We start from the raw sequence: 23,256 nt of genomic DNA, 5'->3' as shown, positions 1-23,256 counted from the left end.
GACTCGGTGACTTACTGCGATGAGCACAACATCCCCGCCGAGTTTCGCGCGCTATGACTCAGCATGTCGCGCGCTGCGACGCCTAAGTCACCTGACTACTACCCCACCAAGGCAAGGGAACCAGCGGTCTTAACTTGTGGCGGGAATCCGATGACTTTCTGTTGGCGCGTGATTCGAGGTTTTTGATTGGTCAGTTGTTCGAAGAAGTGACGTTTGAAGCACCCGCCAGTGAGCAAGCCGACCACAACGTCGACGTTACGCAGGCCCACCAGTATCCTTCGGAACCACCATTAAACAGACCCTTCATACTCCACAAGGTCGTAGTTCTCGTAACTCCACAAGGTCGTGGTTCTCGTAATCGAGCTTGAATATGAGATGCCCCCAACGTGCAGGTTCCGCGATGGATCGTGTTCACAGCCAACACGGATACTGCGCCGTGTTCCCTCAAACCACCGATGATTCCACAGGACTCGTAGAAACATCTGCATCAAAATTTGGACGACCGGGCGACGATGTTGTACGGGAATTTTGTGCAATACGGTCAGGCATTTCGCACTCTTTGTCTTCGCCAGAACTCATCGGTGAAAAATGCTTCTCCAAACCTCTAATAACGCGCGACATCTTTCTTGTCCGGCGTGACGCGCTTAACTTCAACGCATCTTTTGGCACCCCGGTTCGAGAGGTAAGTTTTAGTAAGGCTCCTGCCCAACCATTGGGCCCGGTTGCATCAACATTTTCCGGTGCTCACTTCGTAAGCATCCCATGTTGTTTCGAAGGTCCTTCTGAAAAGCATAAATGATAATTTTGTTATCTAGGTACTGTCAAAGCAATGGAGATATCACGTCGAATGCGAGTCGTGCCCACACGAATGGATGCTCAGCAAAGCGGCGCAGATGATGCGAACGGCGCGGCTAAAACTCGCCGAATACATCAGAGCAAGGAGGGAGGATGTTGCATTGGTTGAAAACTGCACAGCAGCAACTACCTCAATCCTTCGCGCAGTCGGTATTCGCCCAGGCGATACAATTATTTGCCTTAGCACCGCGTATGGGATGGTGAAAAACTGCATCAAATACTACGCTCAACACGCAAGCGCAGAAGTTATTACAATTGAGGTGGAGTTTTTTGGGCGGGAAACAGGGCCGTGTGGTCCTGATGGAAACTCTCTCGAGTCAGCTCTTGCACAAATAATTGATGCCACTGCTGAAAGAGGTTCACGTATTCCCCTCGTTACATTTGACTACATATCATCTTGTCCCGGCGTAATCATGCCAATCTGCACGTTAGCCAACACATGCAAAGCTCGTGGGATTCCGTGCCTTCTTGACGGAGCTCACGTTCTGGGTCAAGTACGACTTAACTGCCATGCTCTGGAGGCTGCAGGAGTCACATATTTCATGGCCGACGCACACAAATGGTTGTTCAGTCCGAAAGGCAGTGCATTTCTTTGGGTGACCAACCGATTACAAGATGATGTGCACCCACCGGCTGTCGGAGCTGTTTGCTCTAATTCTCCATCTACTAATTTTGATCCAGCTGCTGTCCATGGGTTGTCAGACTTTGAGCACCGTTTTCAGTATACTGGTACGCGCGACTACACCCCGTTGATTGCAGTGTATGACGCGTTGCTCTTTCGAGGAAGAGTTGGCGAAAGCTTGATCTTGAGGTACAATCATGACCTTGCCGTATGGTCGCAAGAGTGGCTAGCTTCCTTGTGGGGTACGGAAACGTTAATCCCCAGGGTATGCACAGGATTCATGGCGCACGTCAGACTACCAGTCACCTCAGCTGCTGCTGCAAGGCTTCTTAAAAATATGCTGGAGGTGGAAATGTCAATCCACGTTATGACCTTCACTCTACCGGCACGTTCACGTTCAGGCGAGACGCAACAAACACATTGGATACGACCCTGCATGCAGCTTTTCGTCTGCAGACAAGATGTCTACGCCTTGGGATATGCCGTTTTGAAATTGGCTCCAAAATGTGAACGGGTGGCAATCCTTGGAGCGACTTGGGTTGTTAAAACGCGCCAATCCGCCAAGAAAAGGTGCGAAACTGAAATTGACACACCTGCGACGGAACAGGCGGACACAGGTCATAAGGTCACCATGGGATTTTCTCTGATACCGAGAATGGGCACACGTCTACACATGGACTCAGACCATGATTTGAATAGTAACATCAATCGATGCCGGATCTTACCTGCGCTGTGTGACGTCGCCGCCGTTGCCAAGTATTCTGCTGGACATCTCGGCGGTATTGTGCCAGTCAATTCAGGGGCTGATCATGTCTCTTACCCATCACTTTCGCCGGAAATGCAAGGTCCTACAATGCCTCCACTCAGTCTCACAGGTTCTGAGAAAATAAGGGACGCAGATGAGGGTGTCGGACGTTCCCCATTGTCTGTCATTGACATCATGAGCAGCAGCGTGGCTTCAAGTGGCGGAACCCCGATTGACGGTTCAGGTTTCTCTCATCCAAGATGGCTTTTGCACAACATGACATCAAGCATCGCCATGCACACTGCGAGAAGCTAAGAAGCGATGCGTCCACCGCGCCTTGAAGTACCCAATCGTGGAAGTCCTCATTTAGGATTCTTCGATAGGCCTTTTTTGTCTTCGGCTGGTGGTCTCCCTCCACGCGCACGCCAAGACACGGGCGAGTCGAATCGGTCGAATTACGTCGCGCTGCATCAGAAAGAATTGTTCTTTTTGATGCACCGAACGCGCGGGCGGCCTTAACGGAGCGCAGATCATGCAATTAGCGATGGCGCGCGTTCGGCGTCAAAACGCACATCCTTCAACAGATTTCCATCCGAGAACTCGGGAAAATTTTGAGGTTTGTGGTTCATCAGTTTTTCAAATTGTTGATAGACGAGAAGCTGCTAGTCAACTGAAGCCGGCGTGTAAAGCGGAAAATGTTTAAGGTTAGTGGAGATGGGTTCGCGGCACTCGTTTGGACATTCGCTGAGACTAATGGACGATGCTCTGTAGAAATACTCAAATATGAGTTGGCCGAAAAGTTTTGATCTGGTGAAAGAATGAGTGCGGGAGTGCCACCGAAATTCTCGCAAGTGCTTTTGTCACGTGCATATCAAAGAATCAGGGCGCGATAAGATTCATGAAGTGCACTCCGATCAAAATACATAATTGAAACTATTTGGCGGCCAGCTGCGCGCTTTCGAAAAATAGGAACCATGCGGGTCAACCAATTGGTCTTTTTAATCAAAAACCTTGCACTCCTCAGCTGAGGGATCGTCAGCACAGAGGGCATCCATCGGGTCAGCGGAGACGTCTCCACCCTCGATGAGGCCCTTGGCCACAATATGGGTGAGATCGACAACGCGCTGGGTGTAGCCCCATTCGTTGTCGTACCAGGCGACGACCTTGACCATGTCGTCGCCCATCACCATGGTGAGCGCAGCATCGATAGTAGTGGAAACATCCGAGCAGCGGAAATCGACGGACACCAATGGTGTTTCCGTGATAGCGAGAACACCCTTCATGGGACCATCGGCGGCTTCCTTGAAGGCGGCGTTTACTTCCTCTGCGGTGACGCCCTTCTTCTCGACGTTGCACACTAGGTCGACGATAGAGACATTGGGAGTGGGGACGCGGAGGGCGATGCCATTGAGCTTGCCTTTGAGTTGGGGCAGGACCAGGGCAACGGCCTTGGCTGCACCGGTGGAAGTAGGGACAATATTGAGCGCGGCGGCGCGGGCGCGGCGGAGGTCACGATGCGATGCATCGAGAATGCGCTGATCACCCGTGTATGAGTGGCATGTGGTCATGGTGCCCTTGATGATGCCAAATTTCTCGTCGAGGACCTTGGCGAAAGGCGCGAGGCAGTTAGTTGTGCATGACGCATTCGAGACGATGTTGGCAGAAGGGTCGTACTGATCAGCGTTGACACCGACGACGTAAGTCGGAATGTCGTTTCCCTTCGCAGGAGCGGTGATGACGACTTTCTTGGCACCAGCCTGGATGTGCTTGCCTGCGCCAGGTCCATCGAGGAAAACACCAGTTCCCTCGATGACTATGTCAATACCCATCTCCTTCCAGGGGAGGTTGAGTGGATCACGGTCAGACACCACCTTGATCGGTTTGCCATTCACAGTGATCGTCGCATCATCGACTACCTTGACATCGGCATCGAACGTGCCGAGGATGGAGTCATACTTGAGCAGGTGCGCAGCAGGCTTGGCTCCACCAGACTGGTTGACGCACACGACTTCGAGGGTGGTGTCTGCCCCGCGGGACATCCAGCAACGGACAAAGTTGCGGCCTTAGACGGTGAAGAGAAGAGTGCGTTAACAGGAAAAGACGAGAACGTTTGCAAGGGTCGCGTCGGGCCGACATGAAATCACGGTTTCTTAGACTTTTTGGAAACCAGAACGTTCCTTGTCTTCTTCCCAGAAAGCGGTTCAACGAGGAATGAGAAAACCTCCGGCAACTCACCGATGCGACCGAATCCGTTGATTGCGACCTTAACCTTAGCCTCGGTCATAGTGTTGATGGCGGCGGCCTACAATAATGTCATTAACCAGGTGATTGATTGGATGGATAACACGAATATGTCCGGGAACCGCTTCGAGCCGATGGATAACTTGATTTGCTCACCTTCACGGCCTTGCCGCGCTTCAAGCCGGCGACGTTACCGCAGAACCCATACTGTTAGCATAATTTGAAACGACTACACGGTCAGAAAATAATTACACGGCACGCTGGAGAATCCCGGTAGTCCCATTTCGATGTCTCGGGGGAAACTTGGTTTCTGACGATGTGGATAAGGGCTTTCCGGGTTCCTTCGGGGAAAATCGGCTTCAAGAACGAGGAGAGCCTTGAAGTTTTGGTGGGTTGACATGACCTTGAGAGAAGTGTTAGAAGCAACGAAAGCGGTCATGTTCTCTTGGTTTTGCAGATTCTTTGAAAGTTAGTGTTAGTGAGGGCTTAGGTGGTCTCGCCAACTGGCTATTACAAGCCCGCGATTAGGAAGGAAATAATTGAACAACGCCAGCCTGGCCTCGGCCAATCAGATCACAGCGCAACCCAGTGTTTCTTTTCATTTATGATACGAAGATGGATGTCATATTATCATAGTCTAGTCTACATATTAGACTATTTTATTTAGCTATGCTGTGTGAGTGATGGAGAGTTTTCGCCAAATTTCGGAATAGACCATACTCCCTATATCGTTGACTCGTTGATTTCGTTGACTCGTTGACTTTTGACTAAACCTCATGGTCGAGAATTTTACTATCAACCAGCAGAACTATTAACACTATGATATCATAATATCATATCAATATCATATTAAATATGATACTATCTATCATATGATATTACCTTCGAAGGTATCATACTAAAATTGGGTCGCGGGTGTTTTTTTCCTTAGGGCGCCTAGTCAGGCCCAGTCAGGACGGCGAGCGCGGTGAGCGGCTCACCAATACGCTGTTCGGCGCCAAAATTGGAGGACGACATCGTCAGGAGCGCGCATTGGTGTTGACGAGTTTGCGTCGCACGAAACGACGTTGCGCCTTAGCTACGTCTGATGAGGCGATGGTAGACGTCGAAGTTGACCGATGTATCGATGAAAATTCAGCTTCAAACCATGGATAAGTAGCCCTTCTCAATGCGTCTTTCACCGAGGCTTCACCGAAGCTTCATCGAGACTCGTCCCAAATCAGCCTCCCGGAACCGAACGTTCCTTGTTCATCAGTCTCACAGGGAGGCACCTACGGATCATTATCTGTATTTAATTTTGGACGAGGAACGCCAGTGACGAAGTCACATTTTTAATTAAGCAAGCAAGTGTTTTACGAAGGTATTCCATTTTAAAAGTCATGCTAAAAGTGTCACACCCTAATGAAAAAAGCGTAAAAGCCTTGGTATTCTTCTATCTGAATTTCATTAGGGTGTGACACTTTTAGCATGACGTTTCGTAAATGATGATACGAAGGGGAAACCCTCGAGGAAATTCATTTTATCTTTCCTCTACTAACTCGCCGTAACGTGTAGTGTTCCATAGCTCGTGCGAAATTTGTTGAACGGAGACGATTCGGATGCCGACTACTTTTGGCCTCGGAACTATTGCTGTCAAAGCGCATCCACTCGGGAGGCTTCGCCTGAGCCAGAAGGCAATCAGGTTGGCGAAACGATCGACCAGGAGCCCAAGCCTGCAGGTCACAGCGAAAGGCAAGGGCGGCGGTCGTCGTGCCGGAAAATCGCAGCGCCCAGGAGGACAGCCTTCTGTGTAAGTTTACGATGCGATCTCTTCCCGGATCAGGTCACATTCGTTTCCTTTTCCACATTTTACCGCGTGCAGCTCTCACTTCTCCTTTCTTATCCAGGGAAAAATTTATGCCACCAGTTGATCCTGACAATGAGCAGTTTGTTATCTACGTTCGATCGAAGAAAGGTTTCAAGGCATGGTTTCCATTGAATGTGGTAACCGGTGGCTCCACGGCAAACACTCTTGTGAAAGGTCTGGACAGTAACCTCTCCCGAGACATGGCCAAAAAGTCCCTTACGAACAACATCGGTCAAGCGATCTACAAAGATGCAGACCAACTTCAGGAAATGTGTCGCCGTATGCCAATGCTGAAGGCTGCCAAAGAACTTGAGTACGGGTTCATGATTCTAGACAAGAAGAATCCCTCGAGCATGTTCAACCCTCCTGCTGAGAGTGTTTTCGTTATCCCACCTGAGGACGAGACCCGGATGCCTGCTCAGAAGATGGCCGAAGGTTGGCAGAGTGCAGCCAACACGGTTAAGAATATCCTTGGAAGCAAAAATTCAGCGGATTGAGAAGTAACACCCAATTGGATCATATTCATAAGTGTGTTAGCTGTTTGTTTGTAATCGCGATGATAATCATGCTATGATAGGATCGTGATGTTGTCTTCCCTTGAGATCGGTGCAGCAGTTTAAGCTTTGGGGGTTGGTCTTTGAAACGTCCATTCTGCAACCAAATCACTTCTAGCCTTGGAAGGAGCAGCAACCGCGTGGTCATGACTTTAAATGCAGATCGGTAAGCCCTTTCCTTAGAACGGAAGAAGCCAGACTATCTTGATACCGGCGTTTCGACTTTGTTCGTAGACCCCGGCGACAGCCCAGTACGCACAAACTTAGCTCGCCTTTCCTGTCGAGGTTACACCACCTGAACATGGTCAGCTACACGTGTCAAAGTTAGCCGCGCAGGTCATACAGTCACCCCCAGTTTTCAAAGCGACACATGATATACTTAAGCATGCCGAACATACAAAGCCGCGCTGTAGAGTCTTCTTATGGCAAAAACAAAATGTTTTGAAGTCCACACCGCATTGCTTTCCAGGAAGTAAAGAATGGCGGCAAGTTTGCGACCACGAAGAGAAAGTCAAAAGATGTTGCCCAAGCTCCCCATCTTTTTGCAACTTGCGATGCAAACCATTCGTCATGTTCGCAGCTTGCTCGAGAATGTCAGAATGCATATCGCAGAGAGAGTATGAGTCGATAGTGACGAACGCTTGCTGAGCTGCAAATATGACATTCATCATGGGGATGTACTGACGTTGAGATACCGGTGACCTCAGTAGGCAAAATATGCGACGTAAACCCCTGAAGCTTCCTGTTCCAAGCCGCTGGATGTGACATAAAGCCATTGAAAGCCCGGCTGCCAAAGGAGATTCAGAGCCGCTGGATGAAGCATCTCCGGATGGACTTTGGAGTGGTGAAGAGGAGATACGAAATATCCGTGTAATGATTTCTTTGCACACATCACTCACGGGCGGTTGAACGCGAACGCCCCTTCTCAATTTCGATTTAGGGGACTCGTAAAGATAGTGACAATCGCCGTTGTGTAAAGCAAGAACAACCAGGTCATTCTGAAGATTCAGAGCGAGATAGCATGATATGAACAGAACTAGGTCTCGCAAAGTGTGCATGATTCCGAGTCCATCGTCTGAGCTTGTTCCTTCCATTCGCTCCCCATCTGAGTTTTCATCTATCGAAGTCTCGACGAGGATGACAAGGGCCGAAGAAGTACCTGCGCGCACAAAAACGAGTTATGAAAGTTAGGCGGATCGAAGTCAAGAGGGAGCTTTGCGTAGTATGTGAGTTCATGTCGCCTGGAAGAGAGTTACCTGAGCCTCTAACGCCCAGCATTCAAAAATACCTGATAACTGCCGAGACGAGTAGCTGGCAAAATATTTTACCTCGCTTCGTAGATAACACTTAGATATGAGGTAGACTATCTATTCTTTGATGGTCTATTCATAGTCTATGCTGGATGTCTATAATCTAAATAAATATGATAGTCATATGGTAAATACAACTGTAAATACATGTTAATATTGAATAAATAAATATAGTATTTCTTAATACCTTACTTTGTTTGTTATCACATCATAAAAATACCTTCGTTCGTTCGGTATTCTATGGTATTCTGGATTCAATTAAATTTATGACGTCACCCTTTCTTCTAATTTTCCGAATGAAGGTATCTATATTTTTCATCAGATCAACGATAGTGGAGCAATAATGGATATGGAATACCAAACAAATAAAGAAGCAAGGTAAACATAGTCTATATAACGGGAAGGTATATACCTTCGTTCGTATGGATTGCAGCTATACGAACGAAGATATGCATGTCTTTCCTCCGTTCCCTCGTTCCCTCGTTCGGTCGAATATCTATCTCTAACTTTTATCCTTCGTTCGTTATTGTTCTCAGGTACTGGTATTATTTGTGTATTATGCGAAGGAGCAGGGTTCGGTCTAAAGTCCGAGGCATCTGTTTTCCTGGACGGGTTCCATCATGCGTCTCCTGACGCACAACTTGCTCGCCTCTAACGTGAAGGCATGATTGAGTTCTAACATTTGGGGAGTGATCTCGACTTCTAGTGAATTCCCTCGTTAACAACAGGGCGCAAAAACTGGCTTTCCTCTAAAAATACACGTTTTTGTTCAAGAAGAGCACGAAACGGCTTTCAACAAAGGTGACGCTCTACAAGAAGAAATTGCGAACCGGGTTAACCTTTAGTGGGAAACAGCTTTTCTCCTTGCAACTCTCAGGAAAATTAACTGGATAGCATTTCGCGAAGCTGCGGTAAGGCCCTTCACTTCCCTCCAGAGACGGTTTCGGAAAGTGAGAACTTTTTCGCGACGTGCAGGACAGTTTGGGTGTCCCAAACCTACCAGAGCTACCCCCGGATCTCGATAAGTGCGATGACTCCATGCTGCGCAAATATCACCACGCTCTGATGGAGGTGCACGTTAAGGAAGGCTACTTGATATGCCCTGATACCGGAAGGCGCTTTCCAATTACGTACGTATAATTTGTCGACTCGCACAGCCTAGCCCACTAAACTCAATTTAAAAAAACTTCTCCTCAGGAAGGGGATACCAAACATGCTCCTGAACGAAGATGAAGTCTGCTAACGACTAGTAACGATTATTGCGCTCATCGGCCTTGCGAAAATATCAGAACAAGTACTGGAATAATGATTTGATAGCATGCAGAAATTTTCCAGTCGCGGTCAACGCGACAAAGCTGGGAGTCCTTTTGAAGCTTCAACTTCTTTTTCTTTCAACATGTCTTCTTGAGACAGCGACGATGCAATTGCTTGCCGCATGTCCATCATCCGACTATTGTGCATTCCACAAATGTTATTCGGATCCCGCGTTTCCTATTTAGAGGTGCGCTTATAACAAGATTGAGTTGGCAAGAAAGTTGTAACAAACCTTGATGCTGCCGTCAACCCCGAGCCCAGAAACAGATATGTCCCACGACCTTTTAAGATGTACCTTTGCTTAGGGTGCGATACGATGATAGCGCCGTGTTAACCCTTAAGTTATCACTGTGATCGTCGAAGGAGTCATTCAGGAACGGTCCCTTCCATGATGTCACCCATCTCCACAGTGTCAGATCTTCTGTGGGCGGCCAACTTGCAAGCGAACGAAGTGACACTATCAATGAAGTCATCGGCTAGATCAAGCAAGAAGTCTTCAACGGCGGGTTCAATATCTTCGCCCGGGGCAGCCTTCAGAAGAAGCTCCTGGTTTTGACAATCGTAAGTAAATCATGTATATCGGAAGCCGCAATCATGTATATCGGATGCCGCCAGGAAAGCACCTACTCGCAAGCTATGTCTTGGAATAGCTTGCACGGCGTCAGTCGCCTCGTGCACTGAGTGAGCCCGCCTTCCATGAAAAACTTTCTATGACAAATAAAGCGTAAAGTACTTTCATCTTATGCTAATTAGCGGTCTTCATCATTACACACAATTTGCGTACTGAAGGCGTCCGCAGCTTCGTTGGCGATATCCCCCATGCCTAGAACTGTCGACAAGTTTGGTGTCTCGCGGGTCTGGGAGAAAAAAGTGTTCCACGAACCTCTTCCGAACAAAGAAGGCAGTTATGAAAATATATCCGTATGAAAATCGAGATATTTTCACGTGAATGTTTTTTTTTGGCCCCGGGGCGGGAATGGTCATCATTGAGTTAATTTCCCCGTATAGATCCTGATGCGTGCCACGCGCTGCCAGGAGCGGTTTTTCACCTGAGCAAGATGCGCGCTCATTTAGCCGCTGACGCGCGAGTAACAAGCGGCACGCTGTATCTTTAGGGTCCGCGCCATGTCTTTAGGGCGTTGGGGTTGGGTTTTCAGGGTGTAGAGATGAAACAGCCGCGAAGCGGCTCGTCGGCCACTCCCTATACACATCCTGCCCAGCGCGCCACGCCCAAAAAAAACAAATTCGTATGAGGGTAACACAGATGATATTTTCAGATCGAAATGAAACACTATTATCGCCCGGTCAGATTTTTAGTATTCTATATATGTTCATACGTACAAGGTGGATTTTAGTCTAAAAAGTATTCCATATTTCCAGCGAGCGAGGGTACATATATGGTGTCTTGCTTCGTTCGTACCTTCGTTCCTTCGAACGTTCCTTCGAAGGAACGAAACGAAGTATTTATATAAGGTGGAATATGATTTTTTAGTTCCTTCTCGTTGCTTAATTTAGCTCTTCATCACTCCTGTATGTACCAATCAAGGTATTCTGTATTTCAATCATGTGGGAACCCACTCTTTCCATTTTTTGTCCCGTGCCAATAACATTCTACACTTGCTCGTGGGAAGTTATCTCGACCGGTTGGGTGGCAGCGACGAGAACAGGAAATTACACGCTCCAAGAAAAAGTACGCAGGGCAAGCTTTTGAAGAGTTGGTTTTATATGATTCTTCGGCAAACACTGCTGGTTTCAGGTTGAAAAAAATTATCATCCATCTCCCCCCATGACAGGGAGTTGTATCCGTGTTTAGGGTCATATGCGGAATAATTGATCGGTGAATACAAGCGAGGCCTTCCGCCAACAAATATATGTCATGCATTCGTACCTTTTCGATCTTCGCAAATTCCCACTCTTTGTTCTGTGCAAAATATTGCTTGTCAGAGGGAAATGTGACGAAGCGCAAAAAAAACATACACAAAGAGGACAGTTGCTTCGGGTACGCAGCCATTTCGATATGCAATCGAGGTGGAAAACATGCCCACAGTTACCCCAGGCAATGCTCAGACCTTCTTCTGACGCTGAAGATGGATTTGCCTGATATTCGATGCTTGGTTCATGCAAACTGTTACGGCAAATAGCGCAAGTATCGGTGCAAATTGACCAAGACCACACGGCAACTGCGTTCCACTGTCACACGAAAGCTCAGAGTCGCGAAATGCTAAGTTGGAAATGCATATGCACTCACCCTTTTTACTTCAAAGTTTTTCTTATGTGTCGCCATGGGAAAGGAAAGTCTGTTCTCGCCTGTTCAAACTTTTGCATCATATATAGATCCTGGGCAAATATTTTTTTGCTTTCGAAACACTAACTTTTAATTTCACCGAATATCGATCTCCGTCTACTGAAATCATATATCTAGCTAGACTATGAAAATAAATCGCGATTTTTAGCATGCTAAAAACTCTCAAAAAACCTGCTAAAAACTTTTAGTGTGTTTTTACCCGAAGGTGTACTGTACTTCATTTGGCGCAGTGTGCCTCACGAATTCACCTATTCTATACCTTATTACTTCGTATGTACGAAGGTAAGTTTTATTTATTATCATATGATAGTCAAAAATGATTAAAATAATGTACAAAATCCAACCATACGTGGTTTCAATAATGATTGGACAAATCATGAACGAGTCGAAGACGTGTAATAACATGGTCTGCCGCAAATTTGAGACGTGATCACATATTTTTAACTTCGATATGATAACTGCATACCAGGTATTCTGGATTTCCGGCAGGTGTGAACACCCCGACAGGGAAATTTTCAGATTTGTCCGCCCGGTTGCTCCCGAAATTTTTGATCGGGTAACTCTTAGCGTTTGAAAGGGAGTTGAAAGGAAATTTCGCCTCGCGAGGTCCTTCGCTCCGTCGCGGAGCGCACCAGAAACCTCAGACTCGCTCGCGCGGCAGCGGAGGAGTGCGGGCGAGGGTCGAGAGCGAGGGTACGACCCAAACTCCCAAAATGTAACAATCACCTGGTATCGTTTATCAAGGTCGAAGGTCTATTCGTTCCATACATTGTCGACATTTTTGACACTATTAAATCAAAAATGACGGTCTAGCGTTACATATAGTTGTCGCCATTTTTGGATTTTTAGCTCGAGAATCTTGAGTCAGCGTCTCTTATAGTTGTCACACGATGTTTACTCATATAAACGGGTATTTAAATATGGTTGGATATTCACATTTACATATTGCATGCCTCGCGGCTATGCCGACCACCCAGAGGACGAACGCTATTACACCACACCATCAATGGCACATACACACGAACGCTAACGGTTCGACCTTTGGAGATTTATTAGTAGTAGTAATAGTAGTAGTAGTCGTAGTAGTAGTAGTAGTAGTAGTAGTAGTAGTAGTAGTAGTAGTAGTAGTAGTAGTAGTAGTAGTAGTAGTAGTAGTAGTAGTAGTAGTAGTAGTAGTAGTAGTAGTAGTAGTAGTAGTAGTAGTAGTAGTAGTAGTAGTAGTAGTAGTAGTAGTAGTAGTAGTAGTAGTAGTAGTAGTAGTAGTAGTAGTTGTATGGGCTTTTAGTTCCGATGGAGCATCCGTACAAAATCTCAACCATGTGGTTATGTACGTAGTAGTAGTAGTAGTAGTATCTCCGGGGTGTCCACAGCTGCCTGCTGAAATCCAGAATACCTTCGTAGCTAGCTAAGTGTTAGCTATGGATAGAGATTCTCGATGTAAATAAAATTCCTGTCGCCAACTGTCACCCCTTCGAACATTGATGTAGTTTCCACTGGTCCACATCTGTCGTTCCGCGAGCTTCGAACTTTTCGAACTTTCCGACAACTGAGCCAAACGGGCGCAAAGGCCTTAGGTGCATGCAACTCGTTGGCGCGCCGCCCGAAACGGCTCACTTAACAGCAACGGTGCCAGCCATATCGAAGCCGCGCAGCAAGAATGTGCTGGACCTTACGGATGCTGCGATTTCCACGGGCGAGGCCAGCCAGCCGGAAAGCAGTGGCGAGCATGCGTCTCAGGCTAAACGTGAGGCAGTCCCGTCAATAACTCTTCCACGGCAAAGTTCAGATGTGCGCCACTTCGCGATGGGTAAGCCTCGTGTGACTTCACCTACCCGCTTCTGCTTTCACAAGTCTTTGAAACTGTTCTCTCCAACGACCTCAGACATGGGGGGCTCACTTGTGAAGCTAGTTTATTTTTCGCCAGATGCCGAAGATGAGGCGGCTGATTCTTTGAGGCCTTCTTTTATAGGGGGAGGAAGGCTACACTTCCGTAAGTTCGAGGCATCAAAGATAGAGCAGTGCGTGAGGTTTATCGAGCAGAAACGTCTGCATCTTGGTGCGGAAGGTGGCAAAGCTGTTGTGAAGGCCACAGGAGGTGGTGCCTTTAAGTGCGTACGTAGTCCTGATTTTTCCATCCCGGCACGCAAGACTTGATGTGCATTCTGCATTTTTTGAAATTTTTACTGCGTTCCTATTCATTTACTTCTAAGTGTCCTTCCTCAACAACTGCAAACTGCAGAAATTCTGAGCTTTTTCTCGATCAGTTTGGAATCCAACTTCAAAAGGAAGATGAAATGAAATGCGCGGTTGCCGGTGCAAACTTCCTTCTTCAAGCCATCAGAGATGAAGCCTTCACATTTACTGAAGGCCGGAAAAACTACGTCGCGCATAAGGATGGATCGCATGATGATGATTTATTTCCATATCTGCTTGTGAATATTGGGTCAGGCGTTAGTATAATTAAGGTGGATACTGATGGATTTGAGAGAGTTGGTGGTACAAACATCGGAGGTGGGACGTTTTGGGGTCTATGCCGTCTTCTGACAGGGATGCGGGATTTCGATCAGATGCTGGCATGCAGCGCTATAGGTGATAATAGTAAAGTGGATATGCTCGTCGGAGACATATACGGTGGCAGAGACTATGCTAAGGTTGGGCTGTCTAGTACCACAATAGCATCCTCATTCGGCCGTGTCGTTATGGACGGTGGGTCCTTGACCGATTACAATAAAGCGGATATTACTCTTTCGTTGTTACGGATGATCAGCTACAATATATCTCACATCGCTACAATGACTGCAGTTAAACATGATTTAAAACGAATATACTTTGGCGGTTACTTCATCAGAGGGCATGCGTACACGATGAACACGATTTCTTTTGCCGTGGATTATTGGAGTAAAGGAAATCTAAGAGCCATGTTTTTGCGTCATGAAGGTTTCCTTGGTGCATTGGGAGCGTTTCTTCAAGATGGGCAAGCGCAAGCACTGAAGACCTCGCCGCTGCAAGGTGCATGGATTGAAAAATTCATCAAATGTTCAATGCCCATGTCTTCAGATGAACGACTTGAAGCCAAAATGAGGGATAAAGCGGGGAACGCTTGTAATTTGTGGGGTCCTGGCGAAAGTCTGTCAATCTCAAGCTCCCGTACAGATCTGCGAAAGCACCCAGGTGTTGGGAGGGCACAAAGCTTCCTGGAAACTGGGCCAACCAAAGCGGATGTCAATACCACAAGCATTAATATTTTCCTTGAGAACCATGATCAAGGTCCATTTTGCGATCTTCTCGTTGATGATCAGTCGGGGCTAGAGAGCTCTGTCCTTGATTACGGAAGCAACCAACTTCTGAGCAAAGCTGGGCTCCAAGTAGGAGTTCTACACCTTGTGCCAACTCTTCAATTGTTCCCGCTGTTAAAAGTGCCTGAGCGGTATGAGCCAAATGTTATTGATATTCTTGAATTTCGCGAGGAACGTGAATACTGGCTCGACACCCTGCAGAAGCTTAATCCCGGATTACTGGAAAAGGCAGTCGCTTCAGAATGTGCTTTCCAAGGCACTGGTAAGGTTAGCTGCAGCGACACCCACAAACGAGCAAAGGCGTTTTGCCTTGCTTTCTCAACGCATCTTGATCGCCTGCGCGACGAACCTGCTGCTTACGGTCGGATTGGGCTCTCCGAACTGCTTGAAATGAGGGAAGAATGTCTGCGGGCATTCGGGTTCAAGGATGTATACTCTGCAATAAAGCAGCAAGAGAATGCCGCGGCGCTTGCAGTTTTACCCGATTTACTAGCAGACTTAGATGTCCTGCACGAAGAAGAAAGAGTCCTCGCATTGATTGAAGGTGTTCTTGCTGGTAACATATTCGACTGGGGCAGTCAGAGCTGCGTGGATTTATATAAAAACGGCACCATACTCGAAATATACAAAAATGTGAGGTCTTCTATTGCTCGACCCTGGGCTGTAGATTGCTTCGATGATTTTCGTGAAGCGCTCCTTGGAATTGATCAGCAAAGGACTACTTCTTTAGTAGGGGAAAAACAACAACAACAGGATGTCTCATCTGTTTACCATAGCAGGTATAAAAAAGCGTTGGTTTTTTGTGATAATAGCGGTGCTGATGTTGTGCTAGGAATTATTCCCTTTGCTCGCGAGCTACTACGGCAAGGAACCGATGTGTGCCTTGTCGCAAACTCCTTACCAGCCATCAATGACGTCACGGCCGATGAGATGCGAGATGTTTTGCGGCGTGCCGCACACATGTGTGAAATCGTATCAAGTGCTATCGCTAGGGGTCATGGCAAGGAATCTGGAAACATATCAAATGACGTCGGGAAGTTGACAGTTTGTGCAAGCGGCAGTGGATCTCCTTGTCTGGACTTTCGGCGCGTATCACATGATCTTTGCGAGGCGACACGAGGAGTTGATCTCATCGTACTGGAAGGAATGGGGCGCGCTGTCCACACCAACTGGAAGGCCAAATTCTGTTGCGACACATTGAAACTTGCCATGATTAAAAATTCTCGCCTTGCTAAGAGCTTGTTTCAGGGAAAGATTTATGACTGTGTTTGCATGTTTGAGCCAAGGATGTGTGATGACGATGGTGAGTAATACCTCAACTGCTCTCTGATGGATCGAGGCAAGGAATTCAATGTAGGAAAACTGTGAATATCGAACGGACATTTTCAATATCTTTAGAGTTACGAAGGTGGTTGTCATTCAGAATTCTCTTGTGTGGCACATTGAGAAGGGGGCCTGAGTAGCAAACCTTCGTGACCTCCGATATACGAAGCTACTTGAGGCAGATTCGCGAGCGTGCTATGACCTTCTCTCGCTGAAGAAGTAGATGTGTCTGTAATTTGAAGTGTCCTTGTACATCTTCGCGCACAAAAAGACTCGACACGGTCCCAAGCTGCTTGCAATACAGGCTCTGGCACAGTGGTGACTATGCGCACGAAACCTGGAGCTCTAAAGCAAGTCCCCGGCAGAACCAAAACTGACTCTTCTTCAAGTAATTTTTCAGCAAATAGAAGGTCTGATGGGCAATCCAAAAATGCATGGCGATCTATGTGAACCAGCACATACATCGCCCCTTGCGGTGGAGATAAGATTCTTAATCCCCGTATTCTAGCCACGCGCTTTGCCGAATACGCAGCTGCGCTCATTAACTTCCTCAACACATTTCTCAACCAGATGCTGTCATCGAGAGCCAAAATTTGTGGGGCGGCAGCTTGCAAAGGTGTGCTTGGACCCAAGGATATCTGACAAAGCCGGTTGATCGCTGTTCGCACGCCAGAGTCATATAATGTTGTGCCAATTTCATGGATGCATAACCAGCCCAAACGCCAACCGGGGACTAACCATCGCTTCGAGAGAGCACCCACCGAAAGGACCGGTACTTTGCCGGCTACTTCTGCCACGGGTATGAAAGGTTTGCCAAACGTCATGCCTGCGTACACTTCATCTGCGATTAGCGGCAGCTCAAGAGTTTGTGCCAGTGTAACCAAATCTTTCAGGTGATCCCTTGAATACACAGCACCACAGGGGTTTGATGGGTTGTTGATGAGTAAAGCGGCCGTTGCATCGTCATAGACACGCCTGACACTCTCGAGGTCCACTTCCCAGCCTGTTTCTGGCAAAAGATCGTAAAAACGAAAGGAAACACCATGTCGTTGACATAATGTCTCATACAGCGGGAAACCGGGACGAGGAAGTAACACGTTTGCACCAGGTACCGCTAGAACAGTGATGCAGTGTTCAAGGGCTTCTGAACAACCAACTGTAACGAACACATCATCACGGCTCAAGGGGGGGCGATTTTTGCAAGAGTGAGTCGTCGCAATAGCAGCGCGGCATGCTGCCGAACCGGACGACGCGGTGTATCCGTTATGATTGCCACTAAGAAACGCGCGAACGACTGCAGCAACTGCTTCTTCGGGAGGCTTCAGGTGTCCGTAGGCGGTGGGGTCACCCTGTGCGAGAGAAATGAGATCTTTTGCAGGGTTCTGCTTGCCGACAAGGTCATCTACTATCGATCTGATCGGATTATTTGCTTTCGACACCAGGGGGTTCACTTTCATGCATGCGATTTATCATACGTCTGCCGCGACCTCTAATACCACCAGCTAGCGGGCAGCGAGTAGCAGGTGCGGAAAAAGCATCCACGCGGTATTTGTTGTCTATATTGACGATTTGTCGTCACACATTTTCGGTCGTCGGTGGAATAATAGACCGGAGGACACAACTAATATCACATATCTATGATATTATTCTATCTACGTACTCTATATATGATATTATTATATTATAATATATGATATTATATGATAGTTAAGGTATTTTCGTTTCTTGAGTTAATAAACCAGAAGATTCCCCATATACGAGATAAGCCGAGGCCGTACGTATGGAAGACTACTAGATACAGTGCAAGATTTTGATCTGTGTTCGGATTTTTTTTTGGGCGTGGCGCGCTTCAGGATGTGTATAGGGAGTGGCTGACGAGCCGCTTCGCGGCTGTTTAAACTCTAAACCCTGAAAAGCCAACCCCCACCCCCTAAGGACACGGCGCGGACCCTAAAGATACAGCGCGCCGCTTGTTACTCGCGCGTCAGCGGCTACGTGAGCGCGCATCTTGCTCATGTAAAAAACCGCTCCTGGCAGCGCGTGGCGCGCATCAGGATCTATACGGGGAAATTAACTCTAGGATGACCATTCCTGCCCCGGGGCAAAAAAAAATCCCGTAACACGCGTACGAGTAAGATTATATATAATCATGCATGAAATTCCCGTTGCTCGTCCATTTATATTGCTTTAACATAGTTACAAATACGACCTGGATGGTGATTAGTCATACGAGTGAAGCAAACAGCCATCGTATGGTACATGACTAACTATCGTACGCACGAATAAAAATCGTATGGATAAATATACTATAAATATACAAATGCGAATTACTTATCTCCGCCGCGCTTAACTTAATAAACTCGATTGTCCACACTTGATTGAAATCCAGAATATCAGTACGTATTACCTTCATATTCGTTCATATTTATCTAAATAATAAGTTCAACAAAATAAATATTAGATAAACGCATGGAGAATTCATCGAAATATGATAAATGCTGTTGTACGTACGAGATAATAATAACTGATGATCAGATCATAAAGCAATATAGTCTATCTATTCCAGCTGCTATCATCTCTGAGATTCGATCATTGGCTGCGAACGAAGATATCACTCTTCGCAAAACTGATGATGTCTGAACACAGCCCGAAAATTTTACCAGAGATTTTGAAAAGCGGTACTCGGTACTCGCGACTTTTTCACAGAGCAAACAGTAACGACCATCGCACGGAAATTGATGCTGAAATTTTTGGGCTGGACATCAGTTTTGCAAGCAAATGAAGAATAATACGAATGAAGGTATAAAAATACCTTCGTTCGTTCGTTCGTTAGTTCGTTCATTCGTTCGATTCATATTATTAATAATAATAAACAATCAATTCCGTCAAATAAAACACGTTCAAACGACTGCACCATATATAGCAATAAGTGCAATATACTACTCGTAACAGTAAAACGATCGATCCAGGGCACAGAAAACCAAGCTGTCTTCCTCCAGAGCGGCAAACTCGCGGCGTTGATGAATCTTTCCTGTTCAGATCTGTGACTGTACTTCCCGACAACACAAACACATTGTCTGCAGAAGTCAGTCAGTTATAGGCGAATCATGGCTTACCACCCCGGCGTAAACATGCCCACTGGTCAAGAGCCGGACCAAGTTGACGTCGAGGCCTTCTATGTGCGAACAGAAGAGTTGATCCCGTGTGCAGAGCCCAAGACCGACGCCGCATCTATCCCCTCGCTGCTTGAATCTGAGAGCTGGATATCTGTGTGTCATGCACTTTTGTTGGCTCGCCGGCTAGCTGCGCACCATCCGGAGGAGCTCTCCCGAACTCTCGAACAAATACTTCCCAGTTTGAACTTACACATGAATAGTTTGCGTAGTTCATTATGTAAGACGGCACTAATTTGCACTGCAGACTTTTTCAGGTCCTATGGAGACTCCCTGCTCGCAATTGCTCCCGGTGGACTACCTGTGCTCGTCAATACTCTTCTCAGCAAAGCAGCACTTGAAAAAAAGTTCGTGATCGAAGAAGCGAAGCGAACGCTGGCTGCGATGACGACTTCAATTTCGACAAACATCTTGATTGATGTGCTGTTGCCCCAAGCCCGAAGTCCAAATAGTAAGATCAGGGCCGTCGTCGCAAGCTGCATGGCAGACACTGTTGGAAAAGCAATATCAGAGACGCGACCTGGTACCGAGGTAAGCGTTCTGTTTGAACTGCTGACTCACGCGCTTACATCTTGCACTTCTGCCAGTCCTGTATTCACATCACAAGAGCAGAGTTACTGCGTACTGCCGCTGCGCTGGTAAGCGATCCTGTATGCATCACAACACAATTATCCACCACCGTTCACGGCCTACATTGAATACATTGTTTGATGCTGAAACAGGTCACTGACAAAGAACCAGCAGCCCGAAAAAGTGCCCGTGTGGTGTTATGCAAGCTCAAAGAATCTCACGTATCAAGTGCAAGCTTGGAAAGCTGGCAGACCTTCATAGTGACAGTCTTGGGTAAAGGGTTGGTTTTGCAGATCGGAAGAGCGCTCTGAAAAGGTCGGAAGATCTCTGCGAGCGCAGAGATCGAAGCGGCGTTCTTTCTCATTGTTTAGTATTTACCTTCTCCTAATCTAGTTCTCCGGGAGCGTAAAACAAACAATCACTTTGCTCTGGATTGGAAGACCTGATCTTAATTGAAGGGAACCGCTGAGAAGGGGCATGGGCGGAATGGCAGCGTTGACTGTTCAAATCATTCGTCTCTGATATACCGTAATCACTTTGATAAATGGTGCGAGGTTCTTGATGATATCGCGATAATTATCAACCACCTTCCTTCAGCCTCGCTTTCGCTGTTGCAGAGCACAGCCGGCTTAGTCCGACAGTAATTCTCGAGCATCCTCAACGCTCGCATTCTGTTCTGGAACTGTCAGCAAGTCGATTAGGCTTCTGTAAAGCTGCTGTCGCGGCTTAAGATCGTTTATCGCAGCCTCGATACGTGACGGATTAACTTTATCCTCTACCAAGTACTTCTTCTTTAACTGCCGGCGAGACCGTCCAGGAAACAGCCGCTGCAATAACGAAAAATCCGTCCCGAATTGGCGAAGTGCTTCATAGAAAAAATCAGTATCTTCCCGCGTCCATTTCTCTGCCTTCGTGTAGTTCGCATAAGTCGCTGAGTTGAGTTTGTTGCCACTCTCTTCGACACGTATGAAGTCACGCAGTATTGACGCACGCTCATCCATAGCACTTACTATTAGGCTCTTTTCATTTACTACTATTCGGCCGTCAACGACGCGTACCTGCGGCGCTCCAGGGAAGGTTCCATCCGATAATCCTGCAACGTTTGATTCGACGCCCATGTTGCAGACATTACTTTCATCGCGAAGCAACTTTTGGCTGTATTTGGCATTTTTCCCGATACCGTCGACAACTTGGGAAGGTGCAACAGTGGCCTGGCGTTTTTCAGGACTCGGTTGTGTATCTGTGCTCCGTGTCACTGCGCGATTTTTGGACTCTGCTACTCGCTCTTCTCTTGAGCGCTGCCGAATAATGTCACGTATGCTGCGGGACACGTCATAATCCGCTTTACTTGAAAATGGTGCTGCTCCATTTTTCCGCGATGTTGCATTCAAACGATTGCCGCGAACAGTGCTCGCAGTTCGAACCCAACGATGAGCTGGCGTGCCTTTCCCAAAAAGTGGATTGTGAGTTGAGGTGGGACCCCTATTGCCACTGTCGCCAGATTTTGAAGCTGGGCGATTACGTTCGCGAAGGTTTAAATCGTTATGTTTGACTGACTGCACCGAGCCGAGAAGCAGTAAAGTGGACTCATCGTTCTGCACGCCTTCTTTTTGTCTTTTGCCGTCGTGCAGTCGAGAGTAGGCTTGCCTCAGATTATTTTGCTCCCTCGTAGTGCCTACCGACACCTGATTCGATAATGAGCCAGGACAAGCAGCATCGCCTTGAGCATGCCTCTTCGAATGATCAGCTGCATCTTGTCGCCGAGTCTCTCGTGCCCTATTTTTGTTGACATGCATTCCTTCATCACGTTCCAGCAGTTTTTCCTGTGTTCGAGTTTTCGAGCTCGCGCTTGAGGATACGGCAACTTCCTCTGCATAGAAGCGAGGACGCTATGAAGCGTGCCGGGACAGCGTCGTGGTCAGCCAGTGCGAGTTGCGGGATTTTCATGCGCGAAGGCGCGCACGTGCTGGGAAGAACTCACCTTTCGATGGGAGACTTTTGGGGCGAAGGAGCTACGTCTAAGTTTCCCTGAGCGTTGTTCAGTTGTGTAACAAAGTGGTGATTCGAAAAACGGACTTTGCTGTCCCACCCTTGAAATGGCCGCCGTTTTCAAATGTTTCGAGAGCCGATAGGTCCATCTCTGCTTACGCCGTACACGTGAGCGTCACGTTTTCCGGAGTTCCTTTGAGTTGTCTTGGCAGGCGTCAAAACCTATCGTCTTAATACCAAGTGTATTAATACGAACGAAGCAAGCAACAATAATCAAGCAGCAGGTATTCTGAATTTTCATCAGGTAAGAGTAGGATGTGACACTTTTTTCATAACTTGATTCAATAACGATAACCCGCTTACATGTATAATATTTGAGTAAGAACATGAGCGCTACGATAGATATAACAAAATACCTGTGTCGTATTTTATATCTCTACTATACGTTTACCCATATCATTAATGATAAGGTGCTTTTGTTCATATATATGATATGGATATATGTATGGTTATCATTTATCGATAAAAAAGTTTCACATCCTAATAATAGATACGAAGGTACTTACAGTATTATCTTCATGTATTTTTATAAATATTTACTTTGCTTTATTTCTTTTACTTCGTTCGTTCGTTCATATGCTTAATAATCGACTCGAATAGATAATAATCGACTTGAATATAGATAATCGACTTGAAATAGACCACTTTACCTGCTATATCGTTGACCCGTCGATTTCGTTGACTCGTTGACTCAGTCGACTAATACACATCGATGAGAATTTGGACGGATGCTCCATCGGAACTAAAAGCCCATACAAACCCCAAACCGTATGGACAAATACTAAACAGGGTCGCGTGTGTTTTTCCCTATGGCGCCTAGTTAGGCCCAGTCAGGACGGCGAGCGCGGTGAGCGGCTCACGAATACGCCGTTCGGCGCCAAAGATGGAGGACGACATCGTCAGGAGCGCGCATTGGTGTTGACGAGTTTGCGTCGCCTGACTAGGCGCCCATGGAAAAAAAAAACACGCGCGACCCAAAATGTTTGGCGCGGAGCGCGTATCAATATTTGCAACCGACCGGTGATCGTATGGTAATTCCCCTGCCGACCGAAA

At 47.0% G+C, this 23,256-nt stretch overlaps 13 protein-coding genes across 13 annotated transcripts; 6 read left to right on the top strand and 7 right to left on the bottom strand.

Moving 5' to 3' along the window:
- Positions 1-872: 872 nt before the first annotated feature.
- On the top strand, positions 873-2,537 carry LOLT (pyridoxal phosphate dependent aminotransferase; the record flags this gene model as incomplete). The annotated part of the gene is made up of 1 exon (XM_002507452.1): positions 873-2,537. One exon carries the CDS (start codon positions 873-875, stop codon positions 2,535-2,537), a length of 1,665 nt encoding a protein of 554 aa, XP_002507498.1.
- Positions 2,538-3,112: 575 nt separating this feature from the next.
- On the bottom strand, positions 3,113-4,960 carry GAPB (glyceraldehyde-3-phosphate dehydrogenase B). The gene is made up of 4 exons (XM_002507057.1): positions 4,867-4,960; positions 4,620-4,670; positions 4,458-4,524; positions 3,113-4,284 (listed from the first exon to the last, which is right to left on the bottom strand). The coding sequence occupies exons 1-4, from the start codon at positions 4,900-4,902 to the stop codon at positions 3,221-3,223; spliced, it is 1,218 nt and encodes a 405-aa protein (XP_002507103.1). The 5' UTR covers positions 4,903-4,960; the 3' UTR covers positions 3,113-3,220.
- Positions 4,961-6,061: 1,101 nt separating this feature from the next.
- Positions 6,062-6,806, top strand: MICPUN_113391 (hypothetical protein; the record flags this gene model as incomplete). Its single annotated transcript, XM_002507451.1, has 2 exons — positions 6,062-6,252; positions 6,350-6,806. 2 exons carry the CDS (start codon positions 6,062-6,064, stop codon positions 6,804-6,806), a joined length of 648 nt encoding a protein of 215 aa, XP_002507497.1.
- TFB4 (RNA polymerase II transcription factor B subunit 4) lies at positions 6,805-8,152 on the bottom strand. Its single transcript, XM_002507056.1, has 2 exons — positions 8,120-8,152; positions 6,805-8,022 (listed from the first exon to the last, which is right to left on the bottom strand). Exons 1-2 carry the CDS (start codon positions 8,139-8,141, stop codon positions 7,169-7,171), a joined length of 876 nt encoding a protein of 291 aa, XP_002507102.1. The 5' UTR covers positions 8,142-8,152; the 3' UTR covers positions 6,805-7,168.
- A 446-nt stretch (positions 8,153-8,598) lies between these two features.
- TRM112 (methyltransferase-associated protein) lies at positions 8,599-10,250 on the top strand. Its single transcript, XM_002507450.1, has 5 exons — positions 8,599-8,835; positions 8,902-8,974; positions 9,029-9,084; positions 9,149-9,303; positions 9,371-10,250. Exons 1-5 carry the CDS (start codon positions 8,794-8,796, stop codon positions 9,414-9,416), a joined length of 372 nt encoding a protein of 123 aa, XP_002507496.1. The 5' UTR covers positions 8,599-8,793; the 3' UTR covers positions 9,417-10,250.
- Positions 9,329-10,335, bottom strand: MICPUN_113393 (transcription initiation factor subunit A). The gene is made up of 5 exons (XM_002507055.1): positions 10,261-10,335; positions 10,115-10,195; positions 9,875-10,033; positions 9,720-9,782; positions 9,329-9,664 (listed from the first exon to the last, which is right to left on the bottom strand). Exons 1-5 carry the CDS (start codon positions 10,306-10,308, stop codon positions 9,515-9,517), a joined length of 501 nt encoding a protein of 166 aa, XP_002507101.1. The 5' UTR covers positions 10,309-10,335; the 3' UTR covers positions 9,329-9,514.
- Positions 10,336-10,802: 467 nt separating this feature from the next.
- RBX1 (E3 ubiquitin ligase Rbx1) lies at positions 10,803-11,771 on the bottom strand (the record flags this gene model as incomplete). The annotated part of the gene is made up of 3 exons (XM_002507054.1): positions 10,803-11,408; positions 11,465-11,677; positions 11,736-11,771. 3 exons carry the CDS (start codon positions 11,769-11,771, stop codon positions 11,046-11,048), a joined length of 612 nt encoding a protein of 203 aa, XP_002507100.1. The 3' UTR covers positions 10,803-11,045.
- XBR1 (antisense non-coding) lies at positions 10,885-11,890 on the top strand (the record flags this gene model as incomplete). The annotated part of the gene is made up of 2 exons (XM_002507449.1): positions 10,885-10,960; positions 11,034-11,890. The coding sequence occupies one exon, from the start codon at positions 10,885-10,887 to the stop codon at positions 10,957-10,959; it is 75 nt and encodes a 24-aa protein (XP_002507495.1). The 3' UTR covers position 10,960; positions 11,034-11,890.
- A 951-nt stretch (positions 11,891-12,841) lies between these two features.
- MICPUN_54961 (predicted protein) lies at positions 12,842-13,111 on the bottom strand (the record flags this gene model as incomplete). Its single annotated transcript, XM_002507053.1, has 1 exon — positions 12,842-13,111. The coding sequence occupies one exon, from the start codon at positions 13,109-13,111 to the stop codon at positions 12,845-12,847; it is 267 nt and encodes an 88-aa protein (XP_002507099.1). The 3' UTR covers positions 12,842-12,844.
- Positions 13,112-13,370: 259 nt separating this feature from the next.
- PANK (pantothenate kinase) lies at positions 13,371-16,478 on the top strand (the record flags this gene model as incomplete). Its single annotated transcript, XM_002507448.1, has 3 exons — positions 13,371-13,599; positions 13,675-13,900; positions 14,032-16,478. 3 exons carry the CDS (start codon positions 13,371-13,373, stop codon positions 16,397-16,399), a joined length of 2,823 nt encoding a protein of 940 aa, XP_002507494.1. The 3' UTR covers positions 16,400-16,478.
- A 25-nt stretch (positions 16,479-16,503) lies between these two features.
- TAT (tyrosine aminotransferase) lies at positions 16,504-17,868 on the bottom strand (the record flags this gene model as incomplete). The annotated part of the gene is made up of 1 exon (XM_002507052.1): positions 16,504-17,868. One exon carries the CDS (start codon positions 17,866-17,868, stop codon positions 16,504-16,506), a length of 1,365 nt encoding a protein of 454 aa, XP_002507098.1.
- A 1,558-nt stretch (positions 17,869-19,426) lies between these two features.
- On the top strand, positions 19,427-21,200 carry MICPUN_54958 (hypothetical protein). Its single transcript, XM_002507447.1, has 3 exons — positions 19,427-20,115; positions 20,172-20,222; positions 20,307-21,200. Exons 1-3 carry the CDS (start codon positions 19,519-19,521, stop codon positions 20,463-20,465), a joined length of 807 nt encoding a protein of 268 aa, XP_002507493.1. The 5' UTR covers positions 19,427-19,518; the 3' UTR covers positions 20,466-21,200.
- BDP1 (transcription initiation factor TFIIIB, Bdp1 subunit) lies at positions 20,784-21,950 on the bottom strand (the record flags this gene model as incomplete). Its single annotated transcript, XM_002507051.1, has 1 exon — positions 20,784-21,950. The coding sequence occupies one exon, from the start codon at positions 21,948-21,950 to the stop codon at positions 20,784-20,786; it is 1,167 nt and encodes a 388-aa protein (XP_002507097.1).
- Between the last annotated feature and the right edge of the window lie 1,306 nt (positions 21,951-23,256).

Source organism: Micromonas commoda, chromosome 1 (assembly GCF_000090985.2).
Source record: "Micromonas commoda chromosome 1, complete sequence".
Taxonomy (NCBI): Eukaryota; Viridiplantae; Chlorophyta; class Mamiellophyceae; order Mamiellales; family Mamiellaceae; genus Micromonas; species Micromonas commoda.
Note: the sequence above shows the minus strand (reverse complement) of the source record. Positions and strands in the feature narration are given on the sequence as shown.